The sequence below is a fragment of the Calonectris borealis genome, chromosome 1 (genome assembly GCF_964195595.1).
Source record: "Calonectris borealis chromosome 1, bCalBor7.hap1.2, whole genome shotgun sequence".
Classification (NCBI taxonomy): domain Eukaryota; kingdom Metazoa; phylum Chordata; class Aves; order Procellariiformes; family Procellariidae; genus Calonectris; species Calonectris borealis.
Genome location: NC_134312.1, coordinates 218,115,647 through 218,140,406, shown reverse-complemented (window position 1 = coordinate 218,140,406; position 24,760 = coordinate 218,115,647). Strand labels below are relative to the sequence as shown.

Here is a 24,760-nt window from a genome sequence, read left to right as displayed (position 1 = left end):
TTACAAGAAGCTTTCTGAGATTTGGTTGTCTCTGTCCTGGTGCGGTGGGGCCTGGGTGTCCTTCTGTGTTTCTGGCCAGGGAAGGTAGTTGATTGACTCTACAGCAAAGCCACAGCAAGACACAAGATAATGTGCTTTAATGACTCTCGAATCCAACTCCAGGACAAGTTTACTGGGAAGCATATTGCTATTTAAATGCCAATTTGACATTCGAGATGCACTGCTAGGCACAAGGGACAGCGTCTCTTACCGTGCTGCTGCTGTGAATAACGGTCTGCTTCACCTGGTGCTCCTCTTCATAAAGCTTTCGCTGCCCATGGGCTTCGTGAAATGATGAGGAGAGGCAGGACGCTGAGCTGAATCTGCCCTCTGAAATACAGGGTTGGAAAACCTGATAACTGAGCGTGGGGAGGATACCTGGATAAATAGAGGAGAGGAGGGAAGAAAAATCACCTTCAGCAGGAGGGTGGAGCCTACCTCTGCTTGTTGGTGGTGGGGGAAGAGCACTGCAATCCCAACAGCTAAAGCAGGGAGTGAACGTGGGTTTTTCTGGTTTTAGAGCGGTGCCGTGGCCACTAGGCTATTGGAACAACATGTGGCTTCTATGCTTTTGTGCTGCTAAGCCTTGATGAGGTGACAGCTGTTCTGCATGTGCGTGGTGAAACTGTGGGAAATTCACTGGTGAATGGTGGCCTAGAGGAACCAAAGCTGGTTTGGAGATACATGCTTTGGAGATAGACCTGTAGGATGTCATCTGTACCTCGGTATTACTCTAAACTTGCTTCAGTCCCAGCTCTGATCCTCCAGCGCATCAGGACGTTGCTGCTGCCTGTTGCCAAGGTTGGATCACAGAGCCATTGAATGGCCCGTCTCTTACTTAGAGCTTCAAGGTGAATGGAAGGACCAGGACAAGGGAACCCACTGAGCCAGAAAACCCCACAGGCATCCTTCAGGTTGGGCAGACCAACCCTTCAGTCAGTTGAAGATGAGAAGGTCAGAAGGGTGCAGTTCTTCTACCCAGCCCTATTTTGGGAAGTCCTGAGCCCAACTCCTGACAGTCTCCACTCTTGCAGGATTGGACCTTCTCTACAGTCCATTGGAGTAAGAGATCGTCTCCGATAGGTACAGGAGAGCCAACTTCATCCATCAACTTGTCCCTCTGTAAAGAGTTTGTGCCTTGAGTATATAGCACAGCTACGCACAGCAACATCTGTTTTCTTCCCCTGTCCTTGATACTATCTCTATTATGGTATTTATTAGTCTATAAGAACATGGGACAGCGTTGGATCTATTGTTTAGGCAAACACGACCACATGTGGGGATACTTTTCCCTTGTTTGTAGGAAATATTTTTCTAAAAACTCAATTCTGGTCCTGTATGATTTCTCCCCCCCTTCCCCCCTTCCCACTCTCGCCAAAGTAACGTTGCTGTGTTTGACATAATTGTCTGATTCCTCTTTGCAGAGTTAATTTCCCATGAGGGATCAAAGCACAAACACTGGATTTTGTTTCAGGGTGACTTGTTCTTTTTGCTGCCTATGTCTCGTCTGTACGGTGGAAACGGGAAGGTCCACTTTCTAAAGTTTTGTCTAATCCTAGTGAAGTTGCTATGGTGTTGAATCTCTGCTTAATCTGTCCTTCACGCTTATCTTTCAGGTTTTTATATAACCAAATGGGATATTGGAGTGACTGGTCCATTCCAATACTTGTAACAACTGCAGCTGGCTTTACGTACATTACAGTGTTACTGGTGAGTAGAATAAAATACCATTTCCTAAAGGTTTGTGGGTTTGTATTAAAAAGGGTATGAATTTCTTAGGCCACCTATGACTTGAGCAATTTTCCTTTCAGAAGCGATTCCTCTCTCCCTTTCTCTCTTAGCCTTAAGTTACCTAAAATAAATGGAAAGTGAAAAATGGATGGTCTTTGACCTCAGATGATCAAGAGCAAAGACAGAGACCCTGATACTGGCGGTGCAGCTGGCCTGAGGAGAAATACAGCTTTTGTTTCCCTTAGTATGGCCCCAACCCCACTTTGGTGTATCTACCAATCACAAGTACAATTTGTTTCCCCTCATCCCAGGGTTCTGGGACCTTCAAGGTGGTGTTCATTGAGGTAGTATGCTGGTTCCTGGCCCGATGTGGTCGGTGCTTCCTGAGGTCCTAGGAGCTCTGCAGCCATGGACCAGACTCTCTAACTCTCTGCCTCTTGGAGGCTGGTCTGTTCCTCCACATCCTTGGCTTTGGAGAGGATCTGTCTGTACAGATGAGCTAGGTGTTGTCTTCTGGACCCATCCCCACCCCAGCCCTGTTTTCTACCTGGCATGTTGGGTTATCTTTTGGGGTGGTGCTGTGTTCCTGCATGTGCAAACACTTGATGGTTGCGACGTACCATTGTCTGACCCTTGATTTCTTCCTCCCAGATACTAGCACTATGTCACATAGCTGTGGGACAGCAAATGAACCTGCACTGGCTTCACAAGGTAAACGGCTCTTCTCAGCTTGGAAAGGAGCAAGATCTCAATAAATTAGGAGTCTAAGGAGCGGGGGGTGTATGTGGTACTTGCTTTCATGGGGTTTTTGGGAAGAGCATAAACTTTAGGTGTCTGCGGTGCACGTGTCCTCATCTTGGAGGACTGAGCAAATTGCACGGTAGGGGCAGTCAAAGCCTGGGGACAATAACTTTGCTCCATGGTTGGTGAAATGCTTTGGGGTACCTGCTGACAGGGGGCTCACTTTTGGAGATTGAGAAACACTGTGGCATTAGAGCAGCTTGACTTTGATCTCAGCTCAGTGTGGTGCTCCATTACGAACCTCTCTGGTGCTCCTTTCTATGCTGAACCTAGCCCTGGAGGAGGGACTGAGCAGATGTAAAGCTTTTCAGGATGTGCTTGGAGGAACTGACTGTGGAAAAGCCTTGGGAGAAGATGTAGGTATTAAAACTGGGGGTGTACAATGTGCAGGTTGTGGTTTGCTGGAACCAAAGGAGGTCCTGATTTGTATGTGAAGCAGTTTGAAAAAAAAATTTGCTGTGAAATGTAAGAGAAGATGCAGATCTAGTGTTTGGAGCACAGAAGGGGAGAGGAAGGGTATGTAGCAAGCTGCGGGGAGAGACAGCGCCAAAGAAAAATGGCTTGGCAGGATTCAATTGTAACTGGCAATCTGCTAATAGGTAATTAAGGGACCAGTCCTGAATCTACCAATACACAGCTCCTCCTGAAATTGGTCGTTCTGCACGTGCCAAGGTCTTGCAGGATCAGAGCCTGGACAGATGTACCACCCCCCAGGACAGGGAGAGCACAGACCTCCCCGCCCTCCCTCTCTTTTTTTTTCCTAGAAACGATAGACATGATGCTTCCTCGGGAAGAGGGGGTGCAATGCAAAGAGGGGGTGCGGGCCGTCTGACTGCTGCTGGAAAATAAATTGTCGATTCTTGAGTCTAACATATGTTTCTTCATCGGGGGAAATGGTATTTTTTCAGACACGCTCCAGGTGGCTGGTGGGTTTGGATGAGTAAGGCCAGAAGAGGAATGTGCTGGTGGAGATCAGTTAGTTCTTGCCTACAGAAACCCACCCTTCCTTCCCTTCTTCCAAAAAAGTCCCCCTTTCATCACAACTCAGATGTGTTGCTCTGTCTCTCTCTTCCTTTCCCTACACCTCCCTCAGCTTTCTAAGGAGGTTTAGATAAGAGACTGGATTAAGTTGATATTCTTCTCTGCAACCGTGCTGAATTACCTTCAAATATAGATTAAAGCATGTGGGAAAGGCTGGTATGTGCACAGAGCACGGTTCCTTCCACTTTTCTCTTGTAATTCTGCAAAAAGAGCTGAGGATCGTAAGCCAAGATGGAGAGGCGTGGGAGAGGGTAAGAGGCAATAAATCGGAGCTGGTGGGAGGAGGAAATGATGAAATGGAGATGCACTTGGCACCTCAGCGCCGCACAGGGCAGCGACATCGAGGGGACTTAGGGCTGTACCGAAGAAATCTAGTTGACAGAGTCTTCTGTTGCTGCTGAATTTGGAGTTCGGCTTTGGGGGATATAAAATGGATGAAACGTAAGTTCAATCCGGCTCGTGTGCTGGTGTTACACCCGGGCAGGCGGCCCAGAGTCTGACCACAGGACGGGGAGCAGAAGGGGGCCATGCAGGGCCCCATGGCAAAGTGCGATTGTCCACGTGCATTGCTTTGTGCTTGAGTAATGCAGAGTCCTTAAGGAGGAAATATCTTGAAATAGCGTGGCTTGCCATTACAGGTAGCTGGGAGGTATCTTTTAAATAGGCAAGTAGATCCCATCCGTCCTTGGATGTGCAGAAATGAGTTGGTTAGGGTTAGCGGGTGGTTTGAATGCAGCCCCTTGGCTTGGGGATCCTCTTCAACCTGGGGCAGCTGGATCTTCTGGTCCCTTCTGCTGCCCCATGTGCTTTGTTCATGTTTCCTGAAAGTTGGAGGCTCAGGGTAAGCAACTGCTGTCCTATGGACACCTCTCGCGCTGTTGGCAGGTCTGTGGGCAGCCAGGAGAGGAAGAGAACCAAGGGCTAAACTAAAAAATCCTGTCCTTATGTACAAAAGTGATTTCTGTAAACGTTGGGAATGTGGTTTTTTTATTTGCTTGTCTAAGGTGTTAAGTAAATCTGAAATCGGTCTAGAGATGTCCTGTGCATCCTAGACGATTAGTTCACTGTTACATATCAGTTGGCCTTTTCTGCCCAAGTCTCCCACACAGATTTCAGATCTAGACAGTACATGAGATTGAGACACAGAGCAGCAGCATCCCTTTAATCCATGCGGTACAGCCGAGACTGAGATACCAGATGGAGTGGCGGAGGATGGTGAACTATTTTTTGACAGACAGCCCAGATTTTAGGTCTTTACAGTTGGAGTTATTTCTACGGCAGTTTTTGATGGTTTGAACTTTTTACCTTCAAAACGGAGGTGACGTTTTCTTTTTGACTGCTCCGATTCCTGAGTGCTTCCACGAGGAGGGAGAGGGAGGCTGGGGGAAGTGGCTGATGGACTGGGTCTTGTTCTGCCATCTCAGTTCAGCCACTGTCATCCAGAGCCTCTTCTCAAGCTGCAATATCTGTTATAACTTCTCTGTCAACATGGCTTGGATGCTGACTGCACAGTTGTTGCCATTTCAGACCCAGGTGAAGTCACATCCATGCACAAAGTTGTGCCGAACCATCTCAGAGATGATTGCTTAGTGATGGGGATGCACAGCCTTGCTTGCACATGTGTTCACCCGTTACCGAGACGTGTGATGTTCGTTGTCTGTTGGGTGTGTTCAAGTTTTATCCCTGAACAGAAGCGTTGGAGGGTCAAGTTGAACGAAGTCCACCAACTTCCCATAGCCTGTGCATCATAGGCTGTTGCAGCAGAGCCAGGAGAATCCAGGATCATCCTGAAGTTGCCTGGCAGAACCCAACCTGTATTTAAGCTGTTTCTGATCCAGTTTGTTGGCAAGGCAAATTGCCTGATCTTTCCATACCATTGGCCACTGCGTGAAGAAAGTGAGAGACCATCCATGAGATGTGCCCTCCTGGGACTATTTAGCCCAGTGTTGTATCTTCAGTGGTGGAGAGGGGAGGTTATGCTGGGCCAGCACACAAGCCCAACCTCTTTCCTTGGGGGTCCTAAGGCTGGTTGTTTTAGGCTGTTTATTACATACAAAGGCTTTCTCTCTCCATTTCCTAATCTGTAAAACTTCTATGATAATGATAGGCTCCAGTATGTAAATACTCTCATATTTGTTGCAGATTGGCCTGATGACAACCTTGATAACTACCGTGGTGACCATGTCATCAATAGCACAGCTTTGGGACGACGAATGGGAGATGGTATTTATTTCACTGCAAGTAAGTTCTCTGCAAGGATGCTTCTCTGGGTGGGGAAAGAGGCCAGTGCAGCTACATGTCATGGACTTTGTGTCTTTCTACTGTATAAAACTCTGTCTTGATGTTTATCACTCCCAAAATTGAAATCTCGGCGATGAGAAAATTTGCAGCAAAACTCCCATGGAGTCCTCAAGGCCACCATATCACTTTGTCTCCATGTCCTGGGCTCTTTCCTTTAAACTCAAAGCAGGGCTTGGCTGCAGAGTTAGAGGTGGAAAATACTGAGGGTGGGTGTGACTCAGTTACTGGAGGGAGAGCGAAATTCCTCCACTTGGTTTGGTTAGCAATGCTCTGGACGTTAGTGTCCAGGCCTGGAGCATCCTGCTTTTCCCAGTCCTATGGGAGGAGTACTCTGGATTTGTTTTTACATTGTACATAAATTTATATATATCTAAAAAAGAATGCAACTTCTGTGCTCTAACCCTGTTTTAAGAAAGATTTGTGGTATGCTGCAGGGCTATATAAGTGTTAGAGGAAAATAGTTACAAACTATTCTTGATAGACCTGTCTCCATTCCTTTTTTCCCCTCTTCCTCAAAAAGGAGTCCAAAAAGTATTTTGCCCATGAAAGGCTTGAGAGGTTTTACTGGTGATCACTGCTGTATATTTGGGAGTATGCAAATATACGTAAATACAGGGGGGGAAAAGTAACATTCACACAAGTGACTAACATTTCTCAGAAGTACTTCCCTTTTCTTGTTTTTTAAAGATTTAGGCAAGCAATTGGAGAGCAAAAGCATGACTCAGAGGATCCATCTCAAACTTTCTCTCCTGGTGATAGACCATGGTGATACACAGTCCAGTGTGTTCATAGAATAGTTTGGGTTGGAAGGGACCTTTAAAGGTCCAACCCTCCTGCAATAAGCAGGGACATCTTCCACTAGATCAGGTTGCTCAGAGCCCCGTCCAACCTGACCTGGAATGTTTCCAGGGATGGGGCATCTACCACCTCTCTGGGCAACCTGTGCCAGGGTTTCACCACCCTCATCGTAAAACATTTCTTCCTTATCTCTAGTCTAAATCTACCCTCTTTTAGTTTAAAACCATTCCCCCTTGTCCTGTTGCAACAGACCCTGCTAAAAAGTCTGTCCCCGTCTTTCTTATAAGCCCCCTTTAAGTACTGAAAGGCCGCAATAAGGTCTCCCCGAAGCTTTCTCTTCTCCAGACTGAACAACCCCAACTCTCTCAGCCTTTCTTCATTGGAGAGCTGTTCCAGTCCCCTGACCATTTTCGTGGCCTCCTCTGGACCCGCTCCCACAGGTCCATGTCTGTCCTGTGCTGAGGACCCCCGAGCTGGACGCAGCACTGCAGGGGGGGTCTCACCAGAGCAGAGCAGAGGGGCAGAATCCCCTCCCTCGACCTCTGGCCACGCTGCTTTGGATGCAGCCCAGGACACGGTTGGCCTTTGGGCTGTGAGTGCACATTGCCGGCTCATGTCCAGCTTTTCCTCCACCAGTGCCCCCAAGTCCTCCTCGGCAGGGCTGCTCTCCATCCCTTCATCCCCAGCCTGTATGGATACTGGGGGTTGCCCCGACCCAGGTGCAGGACCTGCACTTGGCCTTGTTGAACCTCATGAGGTTCACACGGGCCCACTTCTCCAGCTCGTCCAAGTCCCTGTGAATGGCATCTTGTCCCTCAGGTGTGTCGACCGCACCATTCGGCTTTGTCGTCTGCAAACTCGCTGAGGGTGCACTTGATCCCACTGTCTGTCATTGATCTCCATCTGGACATTGAGCCCTTGACCAATGTTGAACTGGACTACAAGAAATTTAAAACTTGATGGCACCCAAGAAGGGGTTTAGCGCTTTCCTGCTTTGCCTTCATAGTGGCCTGAGTGCCAAAGGCAACAGTAGGGTTTGGAAGAAGCGATGGCCAAAACAGATGCAGGAACCTGATGTAGGAATGGTGTGAAATGTGAAATCCAGACCACTCTGGAAACAGAGTGATCTGATGCACTCTGGAGCCTGCAAGATCAATGAATTTGCAAGGTGCTGGGGTGTTTGTCGTCATCTTTTCTCTCCTATTCTTCTGTCCTGCAGGCCACAGCCCCTTTCTTGCACATAGGAGCACTTGTGGCGGTCACGGCCCTGTCGTGGTTAATAGCGGGGCAGTTTGCACGAACGGAGAAAGCCAGTGAGTACCACTCGTGTCCTTGCGTGGTGGTCAGGGGCTGGTGGGTGGCTGTTTGGGGGGGGTTGGGTCCTCCTGTTGGCAGGAGGCAGTGCTGGTTCCTTCCTGGGCTCAGCAGCCTCCAGCTCAGCCTCGCTGGGGAGGTGGATGCTCTCCTAGAGTAACCTGGCTGAAACTGGAGTGGGTGAATCTGGTCTGGGGATGCATCCAGATCCCACAGCTGCTGCTTTGTGGTCGGAAGCGCACCAGGGTTGGAGGTGAAAGGGCTGTTTTCAATGATGCAATGGATAAAAGCATCCAGATTTCCATCAATCTGCTTTAGAAAACATAAATGCACCCTCCGCAGCTAACGCGCAGTGTTCTTCTCTGGGTTTTATAAGCACTTCTCCCTTCCCCCATCTCCTTGGCTCTTGTTCGCCTGCATTTCTAGGTGGATCTGGCTTTTGAAAGCCTTCATGGACTTGTTGCTTTTGATGCAGTAGCACCCAGAGGTCTCAGTAGAGATCTGGTCCCCTGATGGTTAGGTGCTTCCTTAAATGCACGTTGAGAACGTGGTCAAAGGTCTGAGGGAGCAGAGTGGTGAAGGACACACGGAACCCAGTTCTTCTTGTTGATGGTTCTGTCCACTGGAATAAGCTCTTCTGTGCATCTCCCCTGTCCCACCTCGTTGCCAGGTGTCTCCCAAGCCTGAGCTGTTCCTCCAGGTTTTCTTGTGAAATAATTTGATCCTTTTGTGCCCTCAGAAGTGTTTCTCTTCAGGGCATCCGTGGATGTTCTCAGACATTTGTGCCAGCTCCAGAAAAATTATTTTAATTGGTATTTAACCTGCAGCAAAATACAAGCCCTGGAAGGATTTGGCAGCACTTGCGAAAGACTTCCAAGAAGTGGGAGTTAAGAATGAGGAAACGGTGTCTGAAGATGGAAAGATTTTGATATCCAGAGAGACCTTTCAAAGAAAGAATTGCTCTGCCTTAATTTATAAATATGCCAATAAAGCTGTACCTGGTTCTTCTTAAATATGTCCTAGCATGTAATTAGGCTGCCAGTTGAGGGAGGATTTGTGGTTACGCCTAGAGCAGAGACCGCATGTGCTCCTTCTGAATTCCTCATATTTTTTCTCTTGCAGCCGAGTTCCCTGAAAATGGCTTTTTGTTTGTTTTTAATAAGCCAGGGAGCTGTTTTCCTTCTCTTTTCTGCTCCTGCGTTGGGGATTTTTGTTTGTTTTTAAGGAAAAACATTCATTTCTTCTGTACTATTAGATCTTAAAGTTATTTCAGGGTCATTTTACTTGTGAAAGGTATCTTACCTGGAGGAGTTTACAGACTTTTTGGTACAGATATGTTTGACCTGGTGGTGTTAAAAATGGAAGAGAAGAACTGAAATCTCTGTGAGAACCTAGAGTCGCTTGTAATGGGAAAATAAGATTTCAGTCACTGGTAATAATCTTTTGGAAATAAGTGGTGCAGCTGCAGTCATTGGTGCAACAATCTGTTCTTGTAATTTTTGAGGCATGTGACAACCTTCAGCAACTGGCTTTTTTACTGAGCAAATTTACACTGGTTGGTTTTTTTTTTTTTGTTCCCCCTATGGTACTTTTTTCAAACCTGGAGAATAGAAGTTTCTTGAATAGCTACCGTGTTTTAAAAGGTAGTAGCTTGTTTTCAAAGCTTGCTTCTGAGGTCAGATAGAAACCATTGGACTCAAAGCAGCCCTGGAAGGCTTGAGTAGCAAATGGCAGTGTGAGAAACACGCTCTTCCAGCAGCCCAAACTAGCCTGGAGTGGTCACTAAGAGCAAGAGGAATGGAGAAGGAAGGCTTGTGTCTAAGTGTCGTCGTTGGTGTTGTAGAAAGTGGGAGATTTATCTGTCCTGCTCACTTGGCTTGGGTGGTCACCAGGAGAGCTTCTTTCATATAGACCATCCAACCTCAAATTGAACAGTATGTACTTTGCTTGTATTTCATGCATGTATTTCATTTCGGGTTTTTTGTGCACGGTCTCAGTTCCCACATATACGTGGCTGGGTGAGGTCTTCAGCTCCATTTTAACATGGTCTGTGACCCATGCTGGGCTGTCATTTCCTTATGGGTGCAGTCCAATGATAAAAATATGTGGAAGCCCATGGGTTTCACATGGTGCTTGCCTTTAGTCTGAATCATAGAATAGTTTGGATTGGAAGGGACCTTTAAAGGTCATTTAGTCCAACCCCCCCAGCCAATCTGAGCTGTTTAATCCCTAAACTGCAGTACCAGGAGGGAAGGGACCAGATTCTTTGCACAGCCTGAGACTTTGCTGACAATTAGGCTGATTTTCAAAGCCTGGTTGGTGTGTGGTGTTCCTGGAATGAGCAGGAATTGGGTCAGGATAATGTCCTGTGTCCGTCTGGAGGTTTTGATGCTGGTAACACACAACTCCAGGGCACCATACCTTTATGGTGCAGGACACAGCATGAACTCACTTAGCAAGATGCCATTCAGTTCCTTGAATGTTCTGTGGGTGATTGACATCTCTTCCAGAGAGGAGGAAAAATTAGCTGGCAAAGTTGCTTTCTGGCTTGTAGGAACATGTTTGAATGAGTCTATTAGTTGCTGGAAACAAAAAGCAGTTTATTTATGTGTGAAACCAAATCAGCTGTGGTCAGGACCAGAGCTGGGTGGTTCTGTCCTTCCCCTAAAAAAACCTGCCTTCTCCACCTTGCGTCCATGGCAAATATTTATTTTAAAGGAGTTTTTTGGAGGTTCTCCCTTGAGTTCCAAAGCCTTAATGAGTTTGAAAAATAAATAATATTAAAAAAAAAAAAAAAGTAGTCTTTTGCTTTCATATCTGTGGTTTCAAGTGACTCCAAATAGCTCAGGAGTTCAAAGGTGCCTGTTGTTCTTTATAAGGAATACGCGTCTGTTGGGAACAAGGGGTGTTTCTGTTGCGCTGTCAGCACCTTCAAAAGATTCCCAGATACTTTGGACTTTGTGAGAAGTCACTGGTAGTCAGAGGCGGGTGGCTGAGGCAAGGCGCAGGAGGCAGGACTGCTCTTCTGGCCCCAAGCGCGGCAGCCAGCACCCTCTTTGCGGCATTTGCCTGTAATATTGCTGTTTGCAGAGCCTCCGGGGAGTGCAGCACCATCACAACCCAAGGATTTATTTGAACGTGTCTAACTTCATCAGTAAAACATTATTGCAAATTAACTCAGTTCTGGCTGGCACAAATCCTAACACAGAAGCAGTTAAAGTGGCGTTACCCTGGCTGAAATGGGTGGCATTGGTGAACCACCAATGTAAACACAAGTGATGTAGACCCAAGTGATATTAAATGCACCAACATGGTGCCGTGACTTATTTCTAGGTATTGTAGGTTTAACTGGTGATCTGCTTCTGCTGTCAGGCAGGGCAAAATTTGCTGCTGTCCCACCCAAAAGCCTGGAAATCAACAGTGTTTTGGGCTACTTTACTGGGACTTTACGCAATTTGCTTGACTTCTTGTTTCCCCAATACAAAATAAAGAAGAATAAAGAATGAAGACCTCCCTCAGGACTTGATTAGTTCAAAGAGATTCTTTTAAAATAGAATATGTTTTTCCCTAAACACGGAGCTCTGCTGTTGTACTAGGGGCAACAGCCAAAGACCCGTCTCTTCTCTGGAGGAAGATGAAGGTGTCTTGACTTTGCTCCTGTGGCGTGAGGAGGTGAGGACCAACGTTTTCACCAGCTCTTTCTCTCTCTTTCTGTCTCAGCTTCTCAGATGCTGATGTTCACTGCATACCTCGCAGTTGTCGTTGCACTTTACCTCGTCCCCCTCACCATCTCGTCCCCTTGCATAATGGAGAAGAAGGCTCTGGGACCAAAGCCGGCCATTATAGGTCACCGTGGAGCACCGATGGTGAGTAGTCTTATATTATTAGTACTGTGTTGACTGACTCTTCTGCCTGTGTAAAGGATGGTACTGGATCTGATGGTGTCCAGGCTGCTTTCCAGAGAATATATATGACAAATATAACTGAGGCATCCCTCCTGGCTAGAATTACTGTGGTGGTAAATCAGTACCTGAACCCAGAATCGAGTCGAACGCCCCAGATGTTCTAGATGCCTTACAAACAAAAGGGCAATCCTTGCCTTGCTCAGGGTGGTTTGTGCCATTGCATTTTTCTGGCTGCTAGTTCTGCTGTTTTTTGCTCTCCAGGCTTGGCCCTTGAGCTGCAGCAGTAGAAGTTTTTTTTTTCTTTTTTTTTTTTTTTTTTGAGCTTGAGGCTCAGTCTTCATGTCCTTTGCAGGACCTCACCAGCAGTTGTTAAACTCTGCTCACAGCAAGATGCCTTGAGTATGTGGCAATCTGCAAAAACAAACAAACAAACAAGCTGTGCTGACCCTACGTGACTGCACGGTACTCTTGCCTTGCAGATCATCGTGAGGCTGGGTGAGGTGATGAAACGTTCCTGTCATCAGCCTCTGGGTAGACCTTGAAATCATAATCATACAGTCCTTTCTTTTCCAAGGTTTCCGGACATGTCCAAGGCTAAAGATGGAGCATGTTGGCTTGGGCACAGCCCTGGGCTTGCATAAAGCTGTCCTGTGGTCATACTGGGTCTCTAGTTTGGGTTCTTCAGTACTTAGGTCTGTTGAATGGTTGCATTTCCATTTCTCTCTGCTGGTTGATTGACTTCAGAGAAGATAGCATACTGCAGTGTAGGCACTGGCCTTGCGAATGTATTTTCTTTTAAGGCATCCAATTAACTTTTTTGCTGATAGTCAAAACAGAAAAAATATCTGAATAGGCTGTCAGAACCTATTTGGCAGGCTGGAGCGTGCTTGAATTCCTCTCCGAGTTTGAGAGTGCGTACTAGGAGTTTGCTAGGTAAGATAAACACCTATCATGACACAGAAGTATTTTATTTTAGTTCTCTCTATTTTTAATGATTTCTTTCTTTAAGCAATCCCTTGAAATGCTAGCTTAATTTGCATCACTTTTAACTATATTGCCTCTGTGGGTGGTGGAATGAAGTTCTGGGCATGATAAATGCTTTTTCCTGTCCTACTGAGTTTGTACCAACCATGAAGGCCAGAAAGAGCCAAGTGAGGACCTGGGCTCTGCATGCTTTCTGCATGGCAGGAAATCACAAAATCTGTTAGGGGATTTTCTTCCAGTGAGGTTTCCAGGCCTGTGTGCCCCCCATAGCCTTCTAAAGAAACAAAACAGCAGACAAATTCCTTCCATCTTCCAGAGAGTTTACATAAACCTTGTCTGGAGCAAGACTCCCAGCAGAGACTTGGCCCTTTGCTTCGCTTCGTGTTCTTCCTTGGAGCCAGCAAACACCTCTTGCAGTATGGAATAAACCTATCTGGGAAGATGCTGCTTGCACGTTGGGGTGCAGAGGGTTGCGAAGGTTGATGGAGAGCAGCGGTGGAGAACGCTCAGTGCTGCGTGTGGAGCGGTGGCCCAGGTGTTGTTCAGCAGGGTGCATCCCTCCCCTCCACCATTCCCTGGCACATAGAGCTGCTTGTCTGTCAGCAGCAGATGGTTTGCTCTAAAGCCCGCAAGAAACAAGATCAGAGACTAGCAAGCCTTGTTCCACCCTCCAGGCAATAGTCTGCACGTCCCATGGTGTGTTAGCAGTAGGTTTATACAACTGCTATAATATATACATATATTGTATATATACAAACAGCCTTTGCTGTATGTGTAGTGAGTGTCCTCCAACTGTGCCCTTGAATGGCAAAGCTGAGATAGAATAAGAAAGATGAGGACCAGAGAGAGGTGGTCAAAACTTCTTTCTGTACTTCCATCTCTGCCCAGCTTTTCACTATATCAAATGTCACCTTGAGTTTGAAGAGGTCAGTGCGAGTCCTCAGGTTGTACTAAGTGATATCTGCTTGGAAACTCATGATTCGAAAGCCTCGCCAGAAGGCATTTCTGCTAATAGGGTTTTGTTTCACAGGGCTGCTTGCTACGCTTTTGCTGTTGAGCCCAACTGTATGTAGATTTAGTTTGGAGAAATGGCCAAGTGAAGCTGGGGAGGAGGAAATAGCCCAGAGAAGAGTCTGGAGACTGGGCTGTAGGACACAGACATCCTCCCTTGGGCAATATCAAGATCAAAAGTCTGCAGAGCCTGAGAGTTTGGGACCTGAGGTGAAACTAGATCTAGTGGGACTGGAGATGATAAAAAGCGATGCAATATTTGCCTTCAAATCTCCTGAAGCAAGACAAATGTGGTTTGCTGTGCAGACAATCATGCTCTCTGATAGAGCCTGGTAGCTGGTTGCTTCACCCGTCTGGCAGGACTGGGTCCGTAATAATGTGTTTGCCTGTCCAGTGCTCTTATACTAGAAAGACACAAATAAAACTGAGTGCTCTTCTGACAAAAGCCAGCAAAGGAGATCCGTGGGATGGCTGACGATGCTTGTTGTCCTGAAATAAAGGATTTGTTGGGAACATGGCATATGGGGTCAAAGGTGGTGAAATGGAGAGTTTCCCAGGAAAGCTGTAGATGTGTGCACTTCCTGAGGGATACGGTGGATACTGATCCATCAGTGCATGCAGCCTGCTCCTCAAACAAGGGCTACGATCTTCCTTTGTACTCCAGAGCCTGCTTTCCTCTGTGCGTGCACTCACCCTGTCTGTCTTCCTTCTGCCTTTAGGATTTTTAAGAGCAGCATTCACAGCACCTGTGTGAGTGCGACTCAACTGCTGTCCTTGTTCTCTGGAGGAAAAAAGTGAGGAACAGAGGCCATATGGCTCATATAATTTGTCTTGAAACGCTGGAGGAGGGAAAAAGTCCTTGCATTTTAAATAGCAAGAGAAAATCAGAAACCATCCTGGCATCTGTACCTAGGTGGAGTGTGGCTTTTTGCAGTACAGGAGAACTACTGGTTCCACTCTAGCTGTAGTGGTAGTGCTCCTCCAAGCAACATCCCTTTGGTATCATCCTGTTCCCCCACAAGCTTTAATTCACTGCTGGAACGACTCTTCTGCATGACTCCTACCTTCCCTTGCCTAAATGTCATCCAGTCACGCCCACTTTTTGCTATGCTAAATGTCCATTCCCATCAGGGTGCTACCTGAAAACCCTTTCTCTTAGCAGGCGTTTAGTTAATCAATCAGTTTCTTTTCAAAGGCTCTTTTAAAATGAATTATTCAGTCTCCAGATCTGTTTCTGTCCTTCTGGACTCCCGTCAGGAGAGCATCAGGGTTGTGGCAGCAACGTGCTGGGAATTGAGGGCTCCAGCCCTCACTTGATGTCTGTTGGTTTGAAAGGGTCTTGTCCTGATGGGTACAGGAATCGTCTGACACCCCAAAACATGAGATGGGGTTCTCTGTAAATTTTGAATGTTGATATGTTAAACTTTTCAGATGGTTTTATGAGCAGGTGTCTGTTGTCTTTGGTCTTCCATCTTTTTTATTCTTCTTACAGAAATCTAGGTGCATTTTGTCTTCAATGGCAATAGACTTGACTGTCTTCTGCCTGTGATGGTAAATATGCCACTTAGGCTGAGGATGAGCCAAAATAAGAGTAGAAGGTAAAAGCTGGGACCAAATCTGAGATGGAGGTGAGGAACTTCATCCAGTAGGACACCAACTTCTACTGCCATTTGCACCTTTAAAGTCTTCTCCCAAATGTCTTTCCTCACATGGTGCTTTCAGACAGGTTGTCTTTGCTTCTGGGATCTGAAGAAGGTGCTGTCCGTAATGTTGAATCCTACTTGCTTTTAGGTTGTTAGTCCTAAATATATGTTCCTTATAAAAATAATTAGGCTCATCATGATGATCTTTGATCTCAAATTGTACGTAAATTACCCAAAGGATTAATAATAGCAAAGACTTATCTGAGCAAAAGCTGTATCTGTCTCCTTGGAAACCTTCATGAAGCCTGGAAACTTGCCTCCCGTTACTGGAACCGAAAAGATACTGGTTGGTCTAGAAGCAATCAGGCTAAACCTGTGGAAACCATCCAAGCATGTCAGAGGCAAGAACAGCTCTTGATTTCAGAGCTGGAGGCTACAAATAGCATCGAAATAAATGCTTTTGGCAAACCACCCATACAGCTGGTTTTCGGCATGTCTTAACGGCGCTGAGAAAGACTGTGCCGAAACCGCGGTCCACGTGCCGCGAAGCATGTAGCGCTCATGCCGTCGAGCTCCTTCCTGCACGGCAGACGACGCCGAGCGCAGGCACCATGCCGGGAGGAGCATTTTGCAGCGGTGCTGACTCATCGGCTTTGCACAACTCCAGAGTGGAAAAGTACCCGTTGCTGGGACAGAGTATCTTGGTGGGCAGCCAACGTTTAATTTGCCTGTTGGGTTACTGCATGGGAATGTTTTGCCTCGATAGGGAGTGTGTCATGCTGTTCCGGGGAAAATTCCAGCAAATATGGCCTTGCATATGTGGAGTGGTTTTTTTTGTTGTTGTTTTTGGCTTGTTTTTTTTGGTTGTTTTTTTTTTTTTAAACACCTGAAGGTGAAGCCTCCAATATATGTTGACGTTCTCACAGAGATGCTGTTTTGTCATCTTGTGGTGCCAACTGTCAATAGAAAGAGTCATGAAGACTTCTGGTTGGGATTGTGGCTTATTGGGGAGCTTTCAGCTAATGAAGAAGAACTGGTGATTTCTTTCTGTTGCTTTGGGGTTTTTGTTTTCTTGATGGTTTTGAGGGCCTTTATTTCATTTTTATCTTGGGTACCAAAACTTTGCCACCATCTATTTGGGATGGTTTTGGTTTTTAAAAGCTCTGAAGTGCTTTGGTCTGTACTGCTTGTGCTGCTGAAATCAAGAAGCATTTGGTTTGCTGTACATGTTATGCACCCCCACCTATAAAAATATATAGGCCAGTTAACCTGTCTGCTGGTCCAATCAACAGTAACAAACAATCACAATTAGCATCTTCTGTCAGACCTGGAGAAAGACTTGTGTTCACTGAAATAAATCCACGTAAGGTTAGGTAGTCTTTCATTAAATCAAGCTTCAGCTTTTTTTGTGTGCAGTATAACAATAATGAGATCTCCTGTATCTCGTTATTAAACCCCTAATGGCTTTTTGCTTATGAGTTTATCCTGTCGTCCAAGGCAATACCTTTTTTTTTCCCTCTTTTTGTTTTGCGCTTTTTCACTTCCTTTCAGTCTAGTTGAGCTGTTTCCAGAAATGCTAGATGTGGATGCTCTCTGAAATACCTTGAATTCCTGGGGATTAAAGACGTTTTATTTTATGTTTTAAACAGTATCGTTATTGCCGCGTAGTGACCTGGCATGATGGGACCCTAATGCTGCAACCCAGCGCACTGGCAGATCCCACACTAAGTCCCATACAGGGAACTTCCAAAGGGCATCTTTTTACAGGAAGGAAAATACCATTTTTCAGGTATCGCCCTAATCATGCCTTGTGGTTTTAGTCCAACTATTGGCTCACGAGGAGATTGATACTGGAAAGGAGAGACAAAGGAGGGAAAATTAAAAAAAAAATTTAAATGCTGCTCATGTTTCCAAAAGGATGAGAAAATATCCTTAAAGCTCGTTGGTGAAGCAAAGATCAAATCCTGCAGTGCAGCTCAGCGCTCAATGCCAGAGGTGTGCAGTGGCTGCAGTTAGTTTGGAACAAATTCAGTTCTTCTGTGCAAGCTGCTGCGTTAGCCTCCCCAACAGGCAAATGATGCAGTGATTTTTTTTTTTTAAGGCCTGGCAAGGTGGCTAATTAGGGGAAAAATACAGTGTAGTGATGTCCAACTGTAGCAAGGCTACGCTGCTCTAACTAGCATGCTTTCAATAATCTTCATTAAGGAAGGTCCAAAGCTCTTGACTCCGTTTGAAAGCATTTGCAATTGACTTCTAAGCACAAAAATAGTGAAAATGAGTTCATTCCTGGGTAATTTTCCGGAAATTACTTGCTGTGTCTCTGTAGTAGGAAGAAATAAATAGTAGCCTGATTTTTGCAAGGGATGAGCCTATCAAACTAAGTGTGAAGAGAAGGAACAGCTTCTAGAAACCCTGCACAGGGTCTGTCTGTGGCTTTCAGCAGATGTTGGTGTGGTTTTATATAGGACAGAGGTTTTGGAGTGAAATCATTGCTTTGTGCCCCAGGGCTTCCTTCACTTAAGAAATTGGGTGTGTCCAGTTGCACTGGATCACTGCAAACCTGGATTTGCGTTTTAGACATAATGTGCCTGAATGTATTGTATCGAGGAGGAAAACCCATCAAAGAAACTGGAGGGAGACAGAGAGAAATACAAGCAGGAAGATTATGCATTTATTTAGTTCTTGCAGTTTTGCTGTAAAGCCTTTTAAAAAATCAGCACTAATCTCAGCAAGTAATTTCTGCACCAGCAACTGGCTCGCTTGGATGCATCTCTGCCCTAAAGATGCTGAATTTGGGGCTTCAGCTCCCTCTTTCTTGGAGGGATATGAACTCCTAGTACAGAGAGATCCTGCCTCCGAAGTGGTGCCAGGGGAACCTCCAGGAATAGGCACACCTGATTTTTAGGGGACAGGTTTAAATTTGCTTCCCTGGCTTTCTGGTTGGCCTTCATTGGGTTATGTCATTGGTGTGAGTGGCTTGTTCAGTCCCCTCAAGGCTAGGATTGACCGAGAGGTTTAGAAACCAGGGAGGACAGCTTTCTGCATCGATGATGGACTCATTTGGAGATGCAATTATTTCTATCGGGGTGACTGACTCTGGCCAGGTTAGGAGCTTACCCACCGCATGCTCACAAGAAGATGACATCTTTGCCTGGAAGGCTTAAAATCTACTTTTCAAAAGCTTTTGACATCCAGGGAATTGGGCTGTCACGTAACAGCATTGTGGTGTTATAGATACTACCCAGCACATGCCATCGCGGGGCATGGTGTTACGGAGAGCACTTCTGCTGACGTCCGTGCTGTTTGCTGATTCAGAGCAGCCAGAGATGTTCATCCATCTGTGATGCTCTTCAAGAGGATGCTCTTCACTTCTAGCGGTGTTGTGATGAAGATGACGTTACAGCTCCTACGTGTGTATTTGGATGGTTGCACCTTAAGTAACAACCTGTCCTTAGAACAGTTTTAAAATGCGGCTTTTTCTGCGCAGCTGCAGTTTTCAACGCAGATCTGGCCAGAGTTTTGGAAGTTTATTTAACTTGTGTTTGGAATCAAGTTCCTGGGAAGGGAATGGATGTGCCTTGTAGCTGAGCAGCCACATGCAGCCCTAGTGGAGTCAGGTTAAGTTTTGCCCTTCTTGAAGGGTGAAGCACAGTCTGCAGGCTCTGTAGGGGCTAGAGGTAAGGCCGGAGTAGGATATTCCACTCCTGAGATGGGCTCTCCATGGGGTTAAGCTCAGTGGCATCTGTCTGAGTGCTGAGGATGGGACAGTCACAGTGCGCTGAGTTTTAAAACTTAAAAAAAAAATCTCAGCTTTTAGCTCACTGCAACCCGTATTTTAGCACTGCCACTAAGGTGCATGGACATCACTACTATCTTTACATGGTCAGATTTGTCCAGTCTGGCAAACAGAAATCCCATCCCCAAAAGGCTGTTTTCCTATTTGGCTTTCATCTATCACCTCTGCGTGCAGTCTCACCTCTGTCTAAATTTACTTTTCCCCAGTCCAGCTGATGGAGGCTCTTGCGTATTGACTTGCCACCTCTGATCTATTTGGCTCCGAGTTTCCTTCTAGTGCCTCCAGCAGTGGAGGTTGGGGCTCCGCTGTCCTTTAAGTTAAAGCTTCCCCTGCATCTCAAACCAACTGCATCTCAGGAGGGTTGGTGTCCAAGCAAGGCTTGACCATGGCCCTGCAGAAACTGAAATACACCGGAAAGAGGCAAGAAGCGTTTTTAATCTTGTTATCAAACAGCAGAGCCTGTGCCCTCTCTGGGTTAGGATTCTGCTGTGCCAAGAGTTTGGCGTACAGGTAAGACATGAGAAGACCTTGGTCATGTTGGTCCACCTCTACAGAGGTGGAATACTGTTGTACCCACACTTGTTTGCCTTTGTTAGCCCTGATTCATGCAATATGAGCTCTTCATTGTGTAGGTGGGTAACAGCAGTGTCGTCCTACCTGTGTCGTCCTACCCGTGTCGCAGGGTAGGCTTACGTTGACTGCTTGGTGGAGGTAAACCAACCTGCCCTTCCCAGTCTCCCTTAGCCTGAGAGATGATTTACAACTCAACACACTTTGCTTTTCTATTCCTTGTATGTCCGCATCCCTGGCTAGGCTGCTTATAGGGGCGTGAGTTCAGTCGCTGCTTGATGTGGTGTCACATCTTGAGCTGGGACTTGCATTGCATCCACCCAGCAACCCTTCCTGACAGGCTGGTGGTCTTGCATCGCCCTTTGGTTTCTCTAGCTCAGCTGTCTCTAGTTTGAACACTACACACTTTATTTCCTTGTGATTGCTGCAGTCTCTGAAAGCAAATATTGAGCATTACCCTGTGGAGAGAGGATCACCTTGCAGAGTTATCCTGAAGAAACCTGAGCTACTTGGGGGGGGGGAAACCCGAGATGCTGAAAGCAACCCAAGGAGATGGAGCAGGTCTGCCTGGATGGGATCTTTAGATCTTTATGTGGCTGCTGCTCCCTGCTGACAGCTCTGGGCATCGTGAATATATTGCAAAAAGCTCTTTCAGCCCGACCCAGCGTGACCCAGCGCTGGGCTGTGCAAGAGGGTGTGATGGGAGTGTTGCCTCTGTCTTCTCCTAGACAAGTCAGGCTTTGATTGGGAGCTTTTTTTAGGAAGATAACATGCATCTGTGTTGCCTTTGAACAAAAAGAAAAACAAATGAGTATTGATGCGTGGCTTGAGCCAGAGGAATTCAGTAGAGAGATACCAGAGCTATGTGAAGGTTGTTGCTGACATTTGGACTGATTATTTTCCTCCAAAGCTTTGCTGACCCGAGCGTGAAAGGTCCTCAGCTGATAAGAAAACAAATGATTCTCAGAGACACCTTAATATCTTGAGCAGTTTTTTGTATTTATTGTGCATGTTGCTTGCATGGTGCATTTAGGTCTTTGTTCTTGATTATTCCTCTTTCCAAACCCTGAGTAATTCTTAAAAATCATGGGTTGTGAATGCTCGTTGTGTCTTGATGGAAACTTATTGATCCTGGTGGTGGCAGAGATGAGTGGAAAAACAGGATGTTACAGGTGCTCTAAACCTGAAAGCAAAACTGGAAAAAAAAATTTATTTTTAAAAATAGCTTTATTTTGATGTGCTTGTGTTTTAGTGCAGAAAACCTGCCAGTTTTTCTCTCCGTAGTTGTCTTTTTTTTTTTTTTTTTTTCTGGTCTGCCTGTTGGTTTATGGACATTTCGGGGCCAGCTATACTGTACTGGTTTGTAGAAAAACAAAGTATTTGTCTTCACACTGTACTGTTTTTAAACAAACCAGAATTCTGTTACCATCTGCTCCATTCAACAGGAAGGAATTTGAAATACAATTTGAGTCTTTATCTGTCGTAGCCATGGGGATAAATTTTCTAGGCTTTTTTTTAATTGTTGTTAAAACTAACTAGCACATTTGTTATTAGAGAAATCATCTGGTTTTAGACTGAGTAATAGATGACTTCATTGAATGATTAGATGTGGAAATAAAATGTGTGTCACAGAACTGTGGTCTAGTTGTTCTCCATGGTATGGATAATACCCTGGTTTATGGACTTTCTTCTTTCTATAATGGCATTGTAATTACTGTTTGCGTAGAAAATAGGAGAATGAAGAACAGTTAAGGTGTTTTAGATAGCTCTAGATATAACCTGTGGATAGAGAATTGCCATCGCATTAACAATCACTTTCTGGGGATCTCCAGCAAGCCACTGTTTGGGGGACCACGCTGGTGGGCAAACCTCTCATACACTAATTTTGCACCAGACCTCAAGCTAGCTGGGTTTCTGGTGTCGCAGGTCGTGATAACTCTGCATTGAACTCTGTCCTGTGTGTGAAAGACCATCAGTGGAGTCAAATGTATTGGTCATCTTCACATTTCAGTAAGATGCAATTCTGCCTGGGGGATGCTGGTACTCCAGTGTAACTGGCCACTACGTAATCTGCAAAACAAGATTGTTTCAGCTCCCTAATATCTCTAAACCTTCCTCTCAGCATCCTCGCTGACACTTCGTAAACTTCTCCACTTACTACTAATCTCTCATTGCTCTTTTTTTCCCCCCATAGTTGGCACCAGAAAACACTCTGATGTCCTTCCAGAAGGCAGTGGAGCAGAAGATGTATGGAGTCCAAGCTGATGTCGTACTGAGGTAAGCCAGTGTGCTGGTTGGTCTGAGACTCTCTGTGGATGGCCCAAACCATGCTGGTGGGTTTTTCCTATCTGGTGTGTGTCTGGTTACCACTTCTTCCCATTGAAAAGGGCTCTCCTCATGAATGTATCCGATAAGTCCTAGCTGTCTCCATTTGTAATACACAGAAGCTGCTAACTGTTTCACTGAGGTCATGATTAAAGGTGAAGTTGTCCAGGTGGGGGAATCTGGATACCTTTGTCATGAAACTAATCTTCATTTGCAGGACGACTGTGGTTTATCCTAGCGCTTGCTTTATTGCAGTGAAACACAGCACCTGGTTTCTAGCCTGACTTGAAGTCAGCTGGCCTTGGGACGAGACAGAACTGCTTAAATGGGACTTCTGTTGGGATGCCCCAGGTGCAGAGAGCGCGGAGATCCCAAACTGGCTTCATTGCACTGCGAGTCTTCAGGAGGGTTTTTGGCCGCCTTGCAAAACTGTCACAAGAATTTGGCAGCCCAGGAGCAAGCCCTTTCTCCTCCTCCCCTCCCTCGCATGTCACTAGTGCTGGGGGAAGGAGGAACCCGGTGATACTGTTGACTGTCAGAAAGTCATTCCTTGCAGGAAAATGTTAAGCTGAATTGACAAGGCTGATTTAGAGAGGATTTAGAGAAGGTTATTTCAAGAACCCTGCTTTGTTCCAGGACTTTGATAATTCTTTCATATTCTTGTTCCTTTTCTCAATTGTGTTTTTTTGCATGTGTTACATAGTTGTGCAAGAGGGCAGAAGTGGCATGAAGGGAACAGTAATGCCTTATCTTGGTGATCCCTCAGCTTGTCTCAGTTCCAGTTATAAATACAAGAAAGACTCAAAGCTGATATTTTCTTTTTCCCCTGACCGCTTTGGAGGTTGGTGTTGATGGAAAGATATTTTTGCCTGGTGGAAGATGGGCTTCTGAAGTTTAATTGTTAGGATGCTTTTTTGTTCTTTGTATAATTGTTTGAGAGCAAATAATATAAAAACTAAAGGAATTTCTTCCACCTAGGGAGTGAAAGGTCATCATGGAAGGATGAAAGATGAATTGGGATGTTTGCAATATAATTCTTCTTTCAAAAATCAGTTCATTAACTGTTGTGAAGGACAGCTACTTGACTGTCCGCACTCACAAATGAGCCCTCAGCTCATGTGGTGGCTGAATTGGTTGCTTCCATTAGCACTGGCCAAGGGGAAGGGTGGACTCCAAGAGCTTCCCATGTTGCCACTCATCAGCCATCCCAGAGGAGCACTTCAAGCATCCATAGCTTAAACAATGCCCTTGATGGCCCAGTTTTCTGAGGCCCTCTCTTGGAGGCCCAAGTGTCGTTATAAAAAGAGGACTCCATTGACCTTCAGACCAAAAAGTGAGCTATCAGTACAGCTAGCAGCAACTTTGGGAAGGGTTTGCGGCACAACACCCATTGCTGTCCTTATGCCTTTGAAAGACGCTCTTTGTGCCTGTGCCTTGACGGGTCCACTCCACCTGGGGTGTCCCCAGGACATCCCTCCTGGGATGTCTCCGTGTTCCTCTAGGCATGTATCAGCCGTGTGTGGGCTGCTTGGACATACACTCAGACCTATCACATCCTGCTCCCTACCCATTACACACCCCAAACTGGGTGGCCCTGGTTGTAAAGCCAGTGCTGGTTATAAAGCCAACTTTGCTTCAAGCAGCAGGAGCGTGGTATCACTGCGTGTTCCGCTCTCATTTTCTACCTCTTCCCACATCTCTTCTTCTAAAGCTCTCCTTTCTGTCTCTGAATTATTTTTTCAAACCTGTGCCTGCTAATACATTGCGGTTAGCCTTGGGTAGCGCTGAGTGGCTCCGTAAGGGGAAGGATTAGACAGGAGGGAGCGAATGTTAAGTGCCCCATAGGATTTCCACACTGTGGTTAAGGCTTAGCAGTCTCTGATAATGCTCTGCTATGAGATGTTAAGACTTGAGCTCCTATCTCCCTTAAACACCCCACACTCTTAATTCTGCAGTTGCTTAGCATCTTTTCTTTTTTTTTTTTTAACTGTATTTATTAAAAACCCTTCTGATTGCAGCAACATGGTGTGCTGCTGAGCGTGGTATTGCTGTGTCAGCGCGTTGCTTTGGGCTGGGGGGGAAGTAGTTGGCACAGTGCATGCTAGAAATAGCAAAGAAAGATGCCAGTGACCTTTGTGATAAGGGAGTTCTGCAGGCAATGGTAAAGCTGAGGCAGCGTTTGCTCCATCATCTAAAATTGTTTTTTGTTTTCCCTCCGGCTGTGGGGGTGAGTGCTCTGCATTGTCTCCTAATTCAAATGGGTTTTGTATTTTAACCCCATCTCCTTTCCAGACTTTATGTGAGTCTCCTATTATGAAGATGGACTCCTTGATTTGGAAAATGTCATTATCAGGCTGGCTGTCCTGGGTTTATCTTGATTTCTGAGTGCGAACAACTGTCCCCCTGCCCTTGATAGAAACCATCACTGCCCTGTGTGGTGTTACCACTGATTCCGGTGGAAAATTGGGCTGGAAGAAAGTTTAAAGACTTTTTTTAGGTTT

The 24,760-nt window shown here is 45.9% G+C and overlaps 1 protein-coding gene across 3 annotated transcripts in view; it reads left to right on the top strand.

Moving 5' to 3' along the window:
- The window catches only part of GDPD5 (glycerophosphodiester phosphodiesterase domain containing 5), a 178,697-nt gene that overhangs the window by 131,325 nt on the left and 22,612 nt on the right, over positions 1 to 24,760 (top strand). For all 3 annotated transcript variants that reach the window (XM_075140355.1, XM_075140356.1, XM_075140357.1), the window contains exons 4-9: positions 1,656 to 1,749; positions 2,422 to 2,481; positions 5,755 to 5,853; positions 7,931 to 8,024; positions 11,746 to 11,891; positions 22,129 to 22,211. In XM_075140355.1, the coding sequence (XP_074996456.1) occupies positions 1,656 to 1,749; positions 2,422 to 2,481; positions 5,755 to 5,853; positions 7,931 to 8,024; positions 11,746 to 11,891; positions 22,129 to 22,211 (576 nt within the window). The remainder of the gene's footprint in view (positions 1 to 1,655; positions 1,750 to 2,421; positions 2,482 to 5,754; positions 5,854 to 7,930; positions 8,025 to 11,745; positions 11,892 to 22,128; positions 22,212 to 24,760) is intronic.